The sequence below is a fragment of the Scleropages formosus genome, chromosome 6, assembly GCF_900964775.1.
Source record: "Scleropages formosus chromosome 6, fSclFor1.1, whole genome shotgun sequence".
In the NCBI taxonomy this organism is placed as follows: Eukaryota; Metazoa; Chordata; class Actinopteri; order Osteoglossiformes; family Osteoglossidae; genus Scleropages; species Scleropages formosus.
The window spans coordinates 24703085-24720799 of NC_041811.1; the positions used below are offsets into that span (position 1 = coordinate 24703085).

Consider the following 17715-nt stretch of genomic DNA (forward strand, 5'->3'; position numbering starts at 1 on the left):
GGTCCAACCCACTGCGTATTGATAAATAATTAATGAATTTACAAGGTATAATGTAAGATCATTACAAAAGTTTGTGAAACCTTCACAGTTATCTGGATTTCTGCATGAATGACTCCTAACATGTGATCTTCATCTAAGTCATAATAATAATCAAAGATTATTTAAGAAAAAAACACACACAGTAATATACATTTCCACATCTTTACTGAACAAATGGTTTATGCAATCAAGGTTATTGATCAGGTTCTGTAGGTGGGGAGCAGATCCCATTGATGACCTTGATATCCAGAGTCTTGAACTCAGTATGGGCAGCTACAGGAAGCCAAAGCAGAGAGACAAAGAGGGGGTCTATACATGGTAACACTTTGTCGAGTCAAACACAATTCATGCAGCAGCATTCTGTATGAGCTGGAGAGATTTGATAACAGAGGGAAGAAGACCAGACTGGAGAGAGCTGAAGTAATCCAGGCAGGATATCATCATGGACCAGACCATAAGTTTTGTAGTTTGTTGTGAGAGAAGGGCAGATCCTGCTGATGTTATGTAGAATGTATCTGAGGACCGGATTACGGCTTCAGGATGTTGAGAAAAGGACAGACTTCAATTGATCATTACTCCCATTATTACTTAACCAATGAAACAAGTGAAATGAGCAAGTTGTCCACTTTAATCCAAAATTCTCGATGATGGACTAACTGGGATTTGAAGGATTTCTGTTTTGCAGAGGCTGAGTTGTAAGGAGTCATCAGACATCCAAGCAGACGTGTCACAGAAGCTATTAGCGACAAACATCTGTAGCTCCAGTGGAAAAAAAAAAGATGAAGAGCTCAGTATCATTGGCACAGCAGTGATAGGAGAACCCATGGATGGCAATTACAGAGTCAACGTAAGAGGTATGGATAGAGAAGAGGTATGGAGGCCCACCACCAAACCCTACAGAACTCCAAGCAAGAGAGGCTGAGGGGATTACCAAGAGCCATGTCAGAGCACTGATGCCAAGCTGTCCAAGAGAGGAGGTTAAAACCTATGGTTGACAGTGTCAAATGCTTCAAACAGGTGGAGGAGATGAAGTCCACTCTAGTTGAATGAAGAACATGGGATATCGCAAGAAGAGCAGTTTTGGTGGAATAGTGGACTTTGAATCTAGACTGATAATCATCAAGGACATCATTCTGGGTGAAGAATACAGATAACTGGTTGTAGGTTGCTTGTTCCACAGTTTTTTACACAAAAGGGAGAGAACAGATTGGCCAATAGTTCTAGATTGATTTTGGACACAGAGAGGGTTTCTTTTAACAACAGTGAAAGGAGGGCAGTGTTGAAGGCATATGGAAAGCAACCAGAGTAGAACAAAGAGTTGATGATCATGTAGATAAAAAATAAAATGCTAGGAAATGGCCTGTAGGAGAGGTGAAGAGATGGGAGCAGGAAATGGATCAGAAAATTCTACAGCAGAATGCCAAGGTGTCTGTCTGTGGCCTAAAACTCAAAAGCTGAGTCATGCAACCTGACAGTGATCCAAAACACAGGAGTAAACCAAAAATGGAGTGGTTCAAACTGAAGAAATTCTGTATTTCAGCATGGTCAAGTCCCATTGAAATGCTTTAGTGTGATGTGAAAAAGTCAAGCAAGACATCTCAAAAGTACATGAAGTGAACATACAGGAAGGGCCAAAATACCTCCTAACTGCTATGCAGGTCTGATCAGCAGCTACAAAAAATGGTTAAGGTTATTGCCATTAATGGAGGCAGTTCCCGGGTTACAAACGTCCAACTTTCGCACAACCCGTAGTTACAAACCACCCCCCCCATACAGTAAAAATTTGAGTTACACACAATGATTCGTAATAACAAACAGGCGCTTTGCAATGCACATCTCAACATTGAGCGTCTACAACAGTTCGTTGGCTCGTGGACGCATGGGCACGAGGTAGAACAAAGACTTCCTTCTTTTCAGTCGGACCACGTTGCTATTAACAGTGTCTCGTGTGTGTTGCTGTATTTGGCTTTAATTATTTTTGTTTTTACCCTTGTAACCATGGCACCAAACCGCAAATGTGAGTACATTTCTACGAGATGCTACCAGTCTCTTTATTTGTATGAACTGATTTTAATAATGTTATCTGAGATAACAGTAAACATATAAAAGTAAAAATAACTAAAATGCAGAAACTACAGAAAACACTTTGAAAGAACCAGATGAGAGAAATTACCCGAAAACTTGATACTGAGTTCTCCCAATACATATACAAAGTATATGACACAAGATCATCAAGGTTAAATTGTAAGCGCTCTGTCACAGCACATCCAAACTGTCATTACAATAACTGACTTTGATTCTGTGAAGGCCATTTCACATAATGAGTGGTGGGTACCTCAATACGTTTGGTCATACAGGTCTTCGGTCAACAATAAAAGGCAGCACCCGCTCTGTCCAGTCATCCTAGAAATGATTACTGGAAGTTGCTGAATCTTCAGTGATGTGCAGAATGTCTAGGAACTGGTTGACCACCCGCTCAAAGTGGGAGCCCTCCCAGAAGACTTTGCCGCAAGTGGTGCAGATGAAGAAGACAGGGATCCTGGGAATCAGACCAGGGGGCACTGTGTGTAGCTGCAGTTCAGCCCCACTGGGGAAAGTTAAGCTCTTTGGGTCCAGATCCGACGCAGGTGCCCAGCGACAATGGGGGGAGTACCTGGGATGGGTAATTGGCTTAGACTGCTCCTCCCAGTTCTCCTCATCCTTCACCTCTCCAGGTTTTTCCATGAGGCCTGCAATCAAAAAGCACAGCTCACCTGTTCAAACATACAGCCCCTTGGAAACTGAAAGTTGTTTAGAAAAATTGAACATCTGGGACCTTTGGCATGATTAGAATCACTCCTGCAACTATGTCTCTCCTTCTCCTAATGTAATGCACAAATTGTATTTTCTCTGAGATGTACGTTGCTTTGGAGAAAAGCATCTGCTAAATGAATAAATGTAAATGTTCATGGGACCTTGAAGTTAAATCACATATAATTTCCATATAAGAATTCCTCTTCAGTTAGACCTTAAACTTATTAGAATTATTTCACTGGTGGCTGGGTAGACCCACAGATTCTTGTTAGAGTCAAAAAAATATGCTGAAAAGTAAGAGAACACTTAAGTCTGAGATTTTGTAATCCACAATCAGCAAGACATGAAACTGCACCACAAGAGCTTGGCTTCATTTCAGTTTGTAGAAGTCTGCATATTATCCTGCATACTCAAACATTTGTCATTCATAAATTCAAGCAATACCATTCACAACATTTCCTTCAGACATTTAAGTATAAAGTATGATCTAAACCTACAGACTGACAACTGTAATTCAAGTTATTTTTCTTCTAATAAAATTATATGAATTTATGATGAGTTAGGAGGAAATCAAATGGCTAAAAGGTAGGTATATGGTGAAACTTGTGTGCAGGAACTAACCTCTTTCTTTTAGTAAACGTGCCATTTCGTCTCTTGGAAGCTTCATGTACTGGTCACCATTACATGCCTGAAAAAATACATCCGGGAAGGCTTTTGACTAAGAGCTTAAAGACAAACATTATATGATCACAAACAAACCACTTGTCCACTTCTGCTGAGAATTAAAAGGTTTACAGGTTCCACCCATGACAAGAGACAGCAAAAATTCCCGAGCTACTGAAACACCCACGATTCCAACGATGTCAATGCAATATGCAGTTCAAAGAATGCAACTCGGAGGTCACGCTTCAATCCATGTTCCACCGTTGGAGTGAGTTACCTCTATCGGATTTGCCCTGGGTGACCTCCGTTCCCACACGTCTTTCCCAAGGCTAAGCAAAATGCTAGCTTAGGCATGGGAAAAGCAGTGCAATGGAGAGACTATTTACTCGAATGAAAAAGTTTCCCATGGGCAAAAGACAGGTAAAAACCTGCTTCATGAATTCAGTGCTTCCACACAGACACACAGTCTTAGTCGTCCTCTCTTTTCTCACACTTGCAAGCTGACGTGACACGCATAAGCAGAGTAATACACTCCTGTTCATCATGCAACTCCTTGGTGTGTGGGAGTAATTTCTTAAACTCCCACAACGTATGTTGTTTAATGCTCAAATCAAATTTTTACTCAAGAGGGAAAAAAGTCAGTCTAGTCTTTCATATTCGTTTGGTCACGATTTTAGTACGAATTTATGATTAATATGAATGTAGCAAGTAAGAGTTAAAAATTTTGTTGCTCAGATTAACTTAGCTATGCCAATAAATACTATATATTGCTGAGAACTGGGGGGAGCAAAAACAAAAATTGCAATTTAACTTAAAGCTGTTAACTTCAATTTTTCAGGCATGATCTATATTGAACATTTAAAAAATTATCTAAAGATCTCCATAGATTTAAATGATCTAAAATCTCTACAGATTTTTAAAAAAAATCCATATTCGTGTGTCGCACCAAATATATTAAGAATATCAGCAAAATTCCGAACATCCATGTTTGAAGCAAAACTCCTTATGACGATAAACACTCCAGTAGTTTTTCTGTAACATCTACAACGTTTCAAGCCAATACTTGCTTCTGCCTTTCTCAAGGATGATGTCTTCCCATGGATCTCCGATGTCTTACAAACGCACATAGGTGATGTAAACACGTTGTAAACACTTGTAAACATGTTTTGACCAGTCCTAAAGTGTAGGTCTTAAAACACTGAATTTGAAAATCCACTAGCGCATACAGTGTGGCCGTAGCCAGACAACATATACCGGTCAGCGAGCGGGACAGAGTTGACAAACACGACAAGAAATGCATCACTTAATTATGTGGCTCTGCAAATCCGAACGAACCTCATTAATTACAGCAAGAGCATTACAAGCTGCGAGCAACTCGAAAGCCTCCATACATGTTACAGCCTGAGAGAGCCAGCGAAGAAAGACTTGGGTTCTGATCAGCTTTGGGACCTGAACAGCCGTACCCATCCAAGGGCTATAAAACGGTTCCGAAGACATCTGGCTTCCGATTTCCTAAACACACTTGCGCAATGACATTTACTTCCAGTTGTTCTGCATGGGAGGTTTTATGCCTTTATAAGCTATGAAGTTCTGGCGTGTGTTACAGTCAGGCAGTACATTGACAAGACTGCAGGAAGTTTTTCTTGACATGCCAACAAAGCCTGTGAATTTGAGGCTGTGTTAATGGGGGGGACAGGGAGCAAAAGAGAGGCAGTGAAGAGAAGAGAGAAAAAACAGGGAGGGGGACTGGGGGGTTGTGTGTGCGTGGGGGGGGGGGGGGGGGGGTCATTCCCAGCATATGAAGCCTCAGCCCCACTCTCCAGGCGGCTCCCATGGGAAAATCCTGGACTCGCACAGGAGGTGGGTCTCCACAGCGGCTGGATCACATGGCCAAGCAGCCAGCCAATGAACCATGAGTGATTTGATTCAAAAAGTGACTGCGTCAGGTAAGAAATGATGAGAGTTACTGGGAATGGGGGGGGGGGGGGCGGTTGAAGAATCAAATTTCCCCACTCTTCTACCCTCACCCAGTGCAACCTCTAAAATTAAAACAAAAGAAGCTCTAAAGAAAGCCTCAGACATTTTGATGCATTGCATTATTATTATTATTGTTGTTGTCAATAATAACAACGATTATAATAATAATAATTATGATTACTGTCATCGTTATTATTATCATTGGTGCTATTGTTGGTAATAATAATAATACACACACGCACACACACACATTTTCTGAACCGCTTGTCCCATACGGGGTCGCGGGGAACCGGAGCCTAACCCGGCAACTCAGGGCGTAAGGCCGGAGGGGGAAGGGGACACACCCGGGACGGGACGCCAGTCCGCCACAAGGCACCCCAAGCGGGACTCGAACCCCAGACCCACTGGAGAGCAGGACCCAGTCCAACCCACTGCACCACCACGCCCCCCATAATAATAATAATAATAATAATAATAATAATAATAATCGTCATCATCATTTTAAATACCTAAAAAGATTCAGGTTTCTGGAAAAAATATTTTTTTCTATTATTATATTAATGGAAACTACTACATAGAATTTAAAAAAGATGCCTCCTAAGTCTGATTTACAAGTTAGTGGTACAAATATACATGTTCCCGGAACTATAATAAAGGGTAACCTTTTAGGGGGATAATAAACGATCATTAGAACAATAAGCACTAATAAAAACAAAAAGGTTTAAATATTTTAAAGTGATTAAACATGGGTAATATGACAAAAGAAATTGCATCTAATCTCTTGTAATGGCCAAGGGCCAGCGACTGCTTTGCGGTTGGCCCTTGACGGCATGACTGTGGTCACGAAGTCTGACCTTGAGCCAAGACTACTGTAGCAGTGAAAATGCACCGTAAGCAAATTGTTTCTTTTCTGGGCAAAAAATTATGAAGTACTTTTGGTTTCATTGTTCTGGAGAGATTTTGTTTGGTTTAAATTAAATCCAGTTTAAAGTCTAACCGAGTTTGTAATGCATTAGCCTAAAGTGAACTAGCCATCTTCGAAATTATCGATAGACGATACGCCTCTTCAAGGTTTGGGCCCTGGGTGCCGAGGTTTACTTCGTGAACTTGTGAACTTACGAGGTTCCTGCTCCTATTGAAAAGGTCTGCCTGAAGGGTGGAGTTCACTTCAAAAGGGAACAATTGGTTAGATGATATCACAACTACATTAGTGCAGGCTCTCTTTGCACTAAGATTATTTCTCCAGTACATTCCTGCTTTTTCCCCACCCCACCTCTTGCCCTGAACTTTCTCTAGGCAAATTCAAGTACATGCCTTTCGTGGACGTGTATCTCGGAGGCAGCGATTCTGAAACAAGAGGACCGGCGGATTTAGCGCGCCCAAAGGTGCGGCCGAGAGCCATGCGAACCTTGCGGTAAAATGTACATTGCAGCTTCCCGCGAGCATTTTAACAGTAGGTTGGTAAAGCAGCTGCAGACGGAAAGGTACGTATACGACGCGACCTTTCTATAACTGGCGCAGATAAAACCACTTAAAATATTTCAGGTGTGGCTGCATTCTTCAGCTGGAAGACAGATACCATAAAAAGGCGATCAAGACAGAAATGGTTTCAAAATGCAAGTCAAGCGGGGACAGCCTAAACATATAAGCGAAGTACCGGTCTTGCCTTTCAGCTGGAAAACGACTGATGGAAGGACCGCAAACAGGTCTCGCCACGCTCGATCCGTGCGGTCTAGCCGCTGCGGCACAAGGTGCGCCCGCACCTGGTCGTGAGAGCCAGAGCGGTGCCGTTGCGCAACACGGCATGTCTCACGCCTCCTCTCGCAGGCACGCACAGGCATCCGTGGCATGTTATTGTAATGCTTCGTGATTCATCCCAACAGTAAATATTGACACTAACTGCTGAAGGGCCCAATCCCTGGGAAAGATGTGGGGCACGCCAGTTTGCTGAGGTGAGACAGCAGAAGGGGACACGGGGCAAGGTGGAGCAAGGTGTCACGAGGGAGGGCGCATTCCCTGGAAACATCAGCATCCTCACAGCTCACGGGTTAGACTGCTTTCTCACACAGGGCCCAGGCACTTCGTCCGTCAACGAGTCAGGTGTCAACGTGGAGCTGCTGCTGGAAAGGTGACTTTCTGCAAGCTTTGCTTGCTGGGACAGCACTGTTATGTCATTTCCGGCAGAGACCCAGTCAGCCTGGATAAAACTCGGCAACAGGGGCAGGGGAAGCGAGAAAAGGGATCCCGCCGTCTTGAGTTCCGAGGTCTCGATAAAAATCGGAAGGTCAGAGGGCGGGAGGGAAGAGAGGCTTTCGGTTCTTGATCTGAGGGACGGAGCGACGGATAGAAACACGCCGAGGGGGAGGCCGAGAGGGCAACGCCGGCAGCTAAGGAAGCTTTGTGGGAAAGTGGGAGGAGGGGCCGTCCGCCGGCTCGGCCACACACTGACCCGCAGGAACGGGGACGGAGAGCAGGAGGAACACTGACATGCAGACAGTGGGGCTTGAACCAAATTAAGTGTGTCAGCAGTTGGCAAAAAGAGCAAGGGTGCTGTAGTGCAGGCGCAGAATAATGGTTTCAAGCCCAACCTCTAGGGACTGGTTACTTGGATTAACGCACGTCTAGCACTGGGCAGAAATCAGAGAATTCAACTGAAATTTAAAAAAAAAGAATCAAAATATTTTACCGATTCATCTTTTGCACAACGCAAGTAACTTAGCGCTGCCGATCTCCGTCAGCAAGGTGAAGCACGTCCGTCAGTGAAACATCCTACATAATCGCAAATAAGTGAATATTCTACTGGGCAAATGACTGATGTAACACACACACACACACACACACACACACACACATTTTTGGAACCGCTTGTCCCATACGGGGTCGGGGGGAGCCGGAGCCTACCCGGTAACACAGGGCGGAAGGCCGGAGGGGGAGGGGACACACCCGGGACGGGACGCCAGTCCGTCGCAAGGCACCCCAAGCGGGACTCGAACCCCAGACCCACTGGAAAGCAGGACCGTGGTCCAACCCACTGCGCCATCGCACCCCCTTACTGATGTAACAGAAAAGGGCAAATTAAACACTCTGACTTTCGCCCACATATACAAGTCTCCCTCTGGGAGCGTGACCCAGTATGTGACTAAGTCCAGAAAGGCAAGACAACAGAAGCTCAAACCACAAACCACCTTTACTAGGACTCATGCTGTATAAAGTGACAATTAATAGTTCAGAAAAATATTTCTACTGGGGACCAGCATCGCATATCCCAGGGCTGGGCATAAGAAAATTACAGTTCAGCAATACTTATGAAATTGATACCTTATTTTATATTTAAGCAAAACACATAAAAGGTCCCGTGTTTTACTAAAACATTCTGTAATTGTGCCCATTTTAGTCTGTAATGACAAAAGCGGATCGGCATTAGTATCTTAATCAAATAACGTTCCCGCAGTACAGTTTAAATTTAATTCCTCGTAATTTCTGCTACTTAAACGCTAAATTGCGCCTCGATGCATTACTCAATTCTGAAGTTCCCTGAAATGGCAAGGTTGCCTCCTTTGTAGGTTCGTGTACAAATTAATAACACGTATTCTCTCCACCCACACATTTTTTAGCGTTGCATAACAAACTTTCGTGTTCCTGCCGTACCTTTAATGATGAAGGAAATGCAGGCAATGCAGGTATGTTTATTTTCATAACAATGCATTTATTTAACCCACAACACTGCACAGTCACGGGTTTGCTTCTGAAGTTGCGTTCATGAAAATGAAACTGAAGGACAGAAGCAGATCTTGCATTTTTTTGGTAGTCTTTTTAATTTGTCGAACATGCAGTGCAGTCCGGGGGGGGGCGCGGCGACACAGCAGGTTTGGCCGGGTCCCGCTCTCCGGCCGGTCTGGGGTTCGAGTCCCGCTTGGGGTGCCTTGCGATGGACCGGCGTCCCGTCCTGGCTGCGTCCCCACCCCTCCGGCCTTACGCCCTGTGTTGCCGGGTTAGGCTCCGGCTTGTCGCGACCCCACTCGGGACAAGCGGTTTCAGGCAGTGTGTGTGTGTGTGTGTGGTGCAGTCACTTTGCCACGGAGGAAAAAGGTTAATGCTGCATCATAGGTGTGACGAGGACAGATGTACCCCTCCATTGTTGAAGCAAACCCTGTATAACATCATCGAGTACCACTGCTAGTGTTTTTAGGCCTCGCCGATACCTGACAAATTCTTTTACCGCTGCGCTGCATTCATGTGAATAAAGTACTGTGTGTGTTGCAAACATTCAGTTTTACTGCACGATTCCTGATGCATGGATCCTATACAATACTGTATATAGCATTACACACGCATCTCTGGCACAGACCTACGAGACTAAACAGCAGGGAACCGAGAGATGAAGAGAGGTGGAGGGGTTAAGTGCTAATGATGTGGGACAGGGCCTTTGTGAGTGACAGGGAAGGACTTCAAAGCTTTTTCCAGAGCTACGGTGTCAACAAGAGGAGACAGAGACGGGGGTCTGAGGTGGCAGCCTCTGCAGGGAGAGGGAGGCAAAGAGAAAGGGGGCTTTAAAGAGGAAGCAAGACAAGATGGTGAACAAAAGTATAAGGAGAAAGGAGAATGGGGGGAGGGAGCACAAGGGATTGGGGTTCTGGGGCTGGGGGGTTTGGGGGGGGGGGGGGGGTCACCTCTGGTGTGAAAGCACTGAGGTAACGGCAGTGGAAAGGGCTGGGAGAGTTCCTGTGTCACAGACCCCACTGCTCCCACAGCCGGCCCCGGCGAAATTCCCTAGGGCTAGGGGGCAGTCCCTTTCAGTCTCTTGTGACACAGTAATTACAAGTGTGGGAACTGAATCTGTCCCTCATTCAGTGCCCCGCAAGACCCCCCCCACCCCCCCGGCTGGCCGCAAACCCACCCCAACCCTGCTATCTCACTGCACACCCCCCCCACCCACCAGCAACTAGCTCGCTATCTCACAGTGCAGCGCTGTCTCTCCCTCTCTCCATCAACCCCTGTGTCTACCCCCCCCCCACCACCACCGGTCCCCCGCCCCACTATCTCACTACTGATAACCATGGGAACTGCACTGTGGGAACCAGCCGCAAGTTCACCAAAATAGAAAGGAGAGGGGCCAAGGAAAAGTGGGGGAAATTTATCCTGGGCGGATTTATCTAGACAGACAGGTAGACAGATGTCCAATCAAATCTTCAGAGGACACAGCGCGCTCCTCACATCAATGAGGTTCGCCTTAACACGAATTAGCACCTTGCCAATCGTGACCCCGAAAGCCGAGCGTGACGCCAGCTCCCGGAGACGGGGGGAGTTCAAAGAGCGCTCCCAAAGCGGGAGTCACGAAGAAGCTCAGGAAACCCACACAGCGCTGACTTTCCCCCCCCCCCTTTTGCCTCGCCTGCGCTTTCATTTTAGCCACCGCTAAGTTCATTCCCGCCCATTTAAAGAGCTGGATGCGTTTTATCAGAGCCGCTCACGTCGACTCGCGCGCTGCTCGAACGTGACCCTTGAGAATACAAGGCGGCGTTCTGAAGCGCTGCGGTACCTGCTGCTTCTAGTTTTGCAAGTACAGTTGATCTCGGACCCCCACAGGTGTGGTGCTGCCCCTCCCCGCAAAGTCACCAGTCAGTTCCTGTGAGAAAGGGAGAAAAAAAAAAAAAAAAAAAATTCGGAAATGCTCAAGAGCCCATCTTTGATTTTTTAAACTCTTGCTATTTTCCATTCCATTTTTATCCCGTGTCTTTCGCCGGCCCAGGCTCTCCCAGCCCTTTCCCAAGCCAAACGTCACGACCTCTCTATTCCGAAGGCTGCATTGTCACCCACCCGACATGTCCCGTGGGGGTGTCTCGTTCAGTCCTTCCCACCCCTGACTGCCCAGTGCTCCCAAAGCAAACAGACTCTGGACACTGATAGCATCACACAGACTGGAAGAAATCCTGCCAGGCTAAACTGGCCACCATTCCCAAGACCAACACAGTTACCGACTGTGTTCGGTCTGGACGCTCGGTCTCGAGCGCCGAGCGTGGTCTTCAAATCAGTTTCATGCACTACCCTCCGCTCAGCCTGCAGCAGCTCCGTTGCGTGATGCGTTTCCAAGCTGAGTCACGACGGCACACTCTGCGCTGCCGCCATATATTTTCCTTCAGGCTGAAGAACATTTCCTTGAAGACTCTCCTTCACAGTTTAAATATTTGTGCTCCCAGGTATATCTCACTAGCTTCCACTCTCATCATTTCACATCAGTGTTCCATAAATTGCACGCCGACGCTATACTTTTTTCTGTAAAGATTCTGTAAAATCATTCACGTTTCTGAGAGTTAAACTGTATTATCCATGGCATTCTAGTACATTTTTACTGACAATGTTCGTAGCCCCTACACTTGGGATTTGCAGTTATTCCATGGCTGCCAGTCTCCAGTCACACACAGTGCGGTGGGTTGGTTTTTCAAATCAGGCAGGGGCAACGAACAAAAAAAATGTAATGTTTTATGCTGTTGTACCGTATTCAGTGCTGTAAAATCATTACACAAGAAAGAAAAGAGTAAATTCTTGACAGGGAGAGCACTGGAAAGACTTGTAATGACTTTCCCAGATTGCCATGAAAGCTCAGAAGGTACTTCTACCTCCCATATGATTGAATAGACCTCCAGAAATTGGCCAAATAATTTTCCTGCGTGTAGTTCAACACAACTCAGTGAATGACATATTTCTTCAGTTATTTTGATGACACAAATCATTAATTTTGGATGTGACCTTCAGTGGAACCTGCATGTGGACTGAATATTCTGCAAAATTTTGATCTTAGTCCAGTCAAATAAATGACAAGTTTCATGTTTTTTTCTGCATCGCTGCATGATTTGTTTGTGTCAGACCCAAGTCATAAGGGTAAATAAAGTCAAGCAAATTTTGAGTTTTTCAGTCAACAAATTTAGGTGCAAACTGCATGCTTTAGTATGCAAGATAGAAAAATTACACCTGTCTTTGCAGAGTCTATACCTTCTACTTTAATTCATTTTAATTTTTGGAGCATTGAATTAAACTCCAGGTCATTTTTAGACAATCCACCTAAACTTACATAACTGAAGTCTATAGGCTTACAGTAAGACACTGCTCAGAAAATTGTAAACATACAGAAAAATAATTAACTATAACAGACCAAAAAAGACAATGTTTGGATTTTAATTACTTAAACTAAAACAGTCTTTACCTTAACACTAACCCACTATTACCTGTAAGTATAACCATAAGTAATAAAAAACACAATCACAACTTTAACTCTAAGTATAATCAAGATATTTAAGATATCCGATGAACTAGTCTGAGCCAAGAGTCACATAAGAAACAAATGGTGCTTTTGTCTTCATATTTTCTGGATGGGGGGATAATGTTTTTGTGGGTGTCACTAATACTAATATAAATTTATCAAGAATGTATTCTTTGCTGTTATGTCTACATTGGAGGGTTTTGAAGAACGCTTTGAGTGAACTTGGTGCTTCTACTGTATAAGCAAGAAGGATAGTGATGGATGAAACACTGAGTGCAGCAGATGACTGAAAGAGTCATTCATATTCCTTTGGCAAAAATGTCACGTGCATGTGAAAGATGTAGTGGTAGTGTCACTGATTGAAAAGTGGTAGGCAAACATGCTTACTGACTTCACTGAATCTCAGAACTATAAGCCATATAGCCACCACAAGCAAACAGCCTCACATAATTTGGTGAAAATAAGTCTATACTAATTTCGCTTCATAATGGACAAAATACTGAACATAAAACTTTTTTCCTGGAAAACTGAAGTATGGGTACACATTATATTTTCTCGAGTTAAATTAGCATTGACGAAAAAGGCAGTACTGTGTACACAAGACGGCCCGTTGTTTATTCTAATACCTCATTTATTGATAGACATTCAATATTTAATGGGATTTGCTGCTTTATTTTGAATTCATTATCAATTTCCTATGGGGGGGTGCGGTGGCGCAGTGGGTTGGACTGGGTCCTGCTCTCCAGCGGGTCTGGGGTTCGAGTCCCGCTTGGGATGCCTTGCGATGGAGTGGCATCCCGTCCTGGGTGTGTCCCCTCCCCCTCCAGCCTTACGCCCTGTGTTGCCGGGTAGGCTCCGGTTCCCCGCGACCCCGCATGGGACAAGTGGTTCAGAAAATGTGTGTGTGTGTGTGTGTGTGTATTGATTTCCTAAATTCAGAGATACAAAAATTATATCTTGATTATTTATGTTTCAAAAAAGTATGTCTACATCTCTACTTCTTTGTATGAAGGGATGAAGAAAAGTACTCTCTAATTGCATTATATCTATTAAATCTGACATTGACTTAGCTAGGCAAACTATAGACTCCTGCTTTAACATTGACACTGGTGAATTTACTTTGTAGCGTGGTTTAAAAAGAGAAAAATTAGTCTGTCATTATGTCAACAAATTAAGTTTGACTATTTTCAGCATCCTCTCGGATAATATGAACTTGAGTTTCCCATAATAAAAGCGAATTATAGTATGAAAAATTGGAAAAAAGAGATTAATTTTAAAAATAAATTTAAAATTTTGGAAGTCACAGACCAACAATTCAGCACATTCTGAGATGATGGGGATTGACGGAAAGTAAAAATTCTTTTAATTGGCCTGATCTTATGTTTATGTGCTATATAATATTTTTTTCAACACACACTTACAGATAACGCACTTGACATTTTTCTTGTGGTTTACTGTCCTCAAACAGATCAGTCAAAAGCTTGGTGTCCATACCACACCGTTTTATTAATAACTCAGAGCTGTCAACCGAAACAACAGAAGAAGCAGGTGGCATAGGTGTTAATGACGCAGACTTGAAAGACTGCCAGTTTAACTTCCAGGGGGGTCGTGCTGTAGCACCCCCCCCCCAAAGATACCGTAACTGGCATGCTCTAGCAAAATTACACTTATCTGAATAAAAGTTTGGCAACACAACAATAATTCGAAGAGACAGAGCCAAAATGACACGCAAGATTTATTTCTAGATTTAAGACTAAAATTAATGCTGCGTCAAATACAGCGAGACGCATAGTTTTGGCTGTATATTGATTCAGGAGAAGACTAATGCCCATCACATTAAAATAAATGCAACATTTTTGAACACTGTCTCAACATTACTGAGGACAGCATAACAGGAGTCCAAGAAAAAAATATTCCACTTGTCTAAAGCGTGGACCTCACTATAGTGCCAATGCATGCAGTGAACAGCAGACCCCTAGCAGTGCCCCCCAGTCTCTCCAGTTCCTGCCCACGACAAGTTCTCATGACATCACACCATAGCAGGAATACTTTTCCGAAACCATGAACCAGTTCCAGAAAAAAGATGACTTCTCTCTCTCTCTCTCTCTCTCTCTCTCTCTCTCTCTCTCTCTCACACACACATTCACTCATTCTCAGCCCATCTGTGGCTCTCGCTCTCCTGCCGCACGGTGTTTTCGGATGGTCCGGATGACCGCGCGAGACCACACAATGCGCTGCTCAAGTGTGGAAGGTCAGTCTGAAAAGTTGGAGAAATACCCCTCGCAACTCGGTCTGCCGATGAGGTGATGCAAGGTGGAGGGGCACGGGGGGGGTGGCGGTAGCGAGAGAAACTGAGGTTGGGAGAGGCAGGGGAAATTACGCATAAGCTCATTGTGTTGGTGTTGGGAGGAAAAGACCCATTGAGGGTCTCTCTCTCGCTCGCTCTCAGTCCGCAGAGGCAGGAAGCAGCTTGGCTCCCAGACAATGGGACACATCAAACAGCTCAGCCCTCGCGGCCTCGCCGGCTCAAACGCACAAATGCCAGCCGGCCGGCCAATCAAAACACAGCTCCGGGTGCATAAACAAGGGAGCAGGACAAACAGGACATTCCTGCTGCCGGGTGCTCTGGATTCCTCACCCTGGCTAATCGGAGTCTGAGTGGGGGAGCGAGGGATGGAGGTCGGGAGAGCCTGGGGGCTGAAGGGGAGGGGATGCACTGAGGCCACAGGAAACCAGACTGGATTATTAACCTCCAGAAATGAACCAGGTCGTTAATGAAGTGTCATTAAGCACGCAACGCGCAGCCACAGCAGGCCAGGGGGGATCCTTGTCCGATGGACTCGCGAGCATTTTTCGCTTTCGGCAGCCATCATTAAAGACAGAATCACAGCGTTGTCACGGCGATGGGAAATTCACTGCGGTGAACACCGATTTATCTTCCTCACTTCTTTAAACGTACCTTGCGTCACACGTACTGGGGAGTTAAGCGTCCCTTCTTGAAATTGCATCACCAGTCCTTATCCTCGGAGATTCAAGTCTACAACCTTCTGGTTACAAAGTACATCTAAAACATCTGATAACAATATAGTCAGGTGGCAGGGGGAATTAAATCAGATGTGATGCGCTAAGAAAAGCCTTAAAGGAGGATGTTGTTGAAGTAGTCCAATTTTATTGTTGTTGGAAAGCACCGCTAGGCCCACAACTACGTCGCATGAACTCCCTGAATGGATCGAACCCTGCACCCTAACCCTCCACCAACACCGCCTTCGCCCCCTCTGCAAAGAACTGACGCTCGGCATGGCACGCAAGTCAGGACCACAGCTCCTGCGGTCTCCCATGCAGCGGATCGTCCTGGAAACAGCCGGCGGGGGGCCCCTCCTGCCACACACAGCGGGACATATTTGGGATTGCTTCTCTCGGAATGCTCCGGCATGCCTGAGGAATGCATCTCTAAACCTCCCTGTAACTCCCCCCCGTCTCCTTTCCTCGGTCGTCCCCCGAGGGGCGGAGTAACGTGAACGCAGAAAAATTAGGGGCACGGAAAAAGGGGCCGGAGGTCTTTGCGCGGAAGCCTGCGCGGCTAGCAACCCGAGATGCGCAACAGCTCCGCTCCTGAATGATCCGGACGGGGTACGATCGATGACGTTCTCATGACCTCCGAGGCGTGATCAGACCACACAGCCAGCCTCAGGTATCATGTGATGGGTGTTGTGCTTTGAGGGTGGGCGTGCTATAGGGAAGAAACAGGTTCTGTCAAGTGCAATCCCTCTTTGTGTGCCCTGCCTGCATTTCATCACATGCACACAGTTCTGCTGAAGTGTAACTCCACATATACCGTGCTGCATTCCTGCACATTTCTTCACTTTTTATGGGTCTGTTGTACCTCCTTTGTAGATCAAAGCTCAGGGGGTCCCAGCACTCTTCCTGCTTCCTGTCCTTCCTGTTCATACTGTCCTTTCTCTGTCTGATGCTGTTCCTCCCATTCTCCCTTTGCTCTGTCTGCTCCACATCTCTGTTGTGGGAAAATCGCACTCCATCCCAAGCCATCTCAGTGGTTTCCTACCAAGCTGTAACTTTCGAAAAGGCCAGCAAGCCAGCACTCAAAAGGCACAGGAGATGCATAGCATGACCTCCTTTAAATCAATGCAAGCAAAACGGTAGGGCTTTTGGAAATGTCCTGGGGATTAAGAGGTCAAATCAAGGCTAGGACAGTGTTGCTCCTTTGAAAGAAGCACTCAGCTAGTAAAAATTTAACCATACAAATAGGCAATGTAATACGAAAATTGAAATGGCAAAATATATGCAGATTTTATAGTGTGCACGACATAGTTTTCCCATTTCTTAACATACTGAAATCCTGAATACGGTAGTCCCCCCCTTATCTGCGGGGGATATGTTCCAAGACCCCCAGGAGATGCCTGAAACCGCAGATAGTATATATAGGGTTCGGTCCTATGTTTTTAATAAACAGAAGAAAAAGAGAGAAAACTAAGGACCGATGCCCGGGTCCTCATAAATACAGTTTTTTCAAACAAAGTTTTAAATTTTTTTTTTTTTTAAAAAAAAGGTGGTTACTTGAACAAAAGCACTGCGATACCACGACAGTTGATCTGATAACCGAGACAGCTACTAAGTGACTAACGGGCAGGTAGTGGATACAGCGTGGACACAGCATGGACACACTGGACAAAGGATGATTCACGTCCCGGGCAGAACGGCGGAAGATATAATCACGCTACTCAGAACGGTGTACAATTTAAAACTTACGAACTGTTTATTTCTGGAATTTTTAATTTAATATTTTTGGACCGGCGTGTCTGGAGTTCGAGTCTCGCTTGGGGTGCCTTGCAGCGGACTGGCATCCCGTCCACGGTGCGTCCCCTCCCCCTCCAGCCTTGTGCCCTGTGTTGTCGGGTTAGACGCCGGTTCGCCGCGATCCCACTTGGGACAAGCGGTTGTAGACAATGTGTGTGTGTGTGTGTGTG

At 45.3% G+C, this 17715-nt stretch overlaps 1 protein-coding gene across 5 annotated transcripts in view; it reads right to left on the reverse strand.

Moving 5' to 3' along the window:
* Positions 1 to 225: 225 nt before the first annotated feature.
* exd3 (exonuclease 3'-5' domain containing 3) overlaps positions 226 to 17715 on the reverse strand; it is a 39571-nt gene continuing 22081 nt past the window's right edge. For 2 of the 5 annotated variants that reach the window (XM_018753828.1, XM_018753819.1), the window contains 2 exons: positions 3454 to 3520; positions 226 to 2768 (listed from right to left, as the gene is read on the reverse strand). In XM_018753828.1, coding sequence (XP_018609344.1) covers positions 2443 to 2768; positions 3454 to 3520 — 393 coding nt within the window. In that variant the 3' untranslated portion in view covers positions 226 to 2442. Of the gene's footprint in view, positions 2769 to 3453; positions 3521 to 10590; positions 11099 to 17715 lie in introns of those variants that run through there. The other 3 variants (XM_018753848.2, XM_018753856.2, XM_018753837.2) reach the window with 3 other exon arrangements.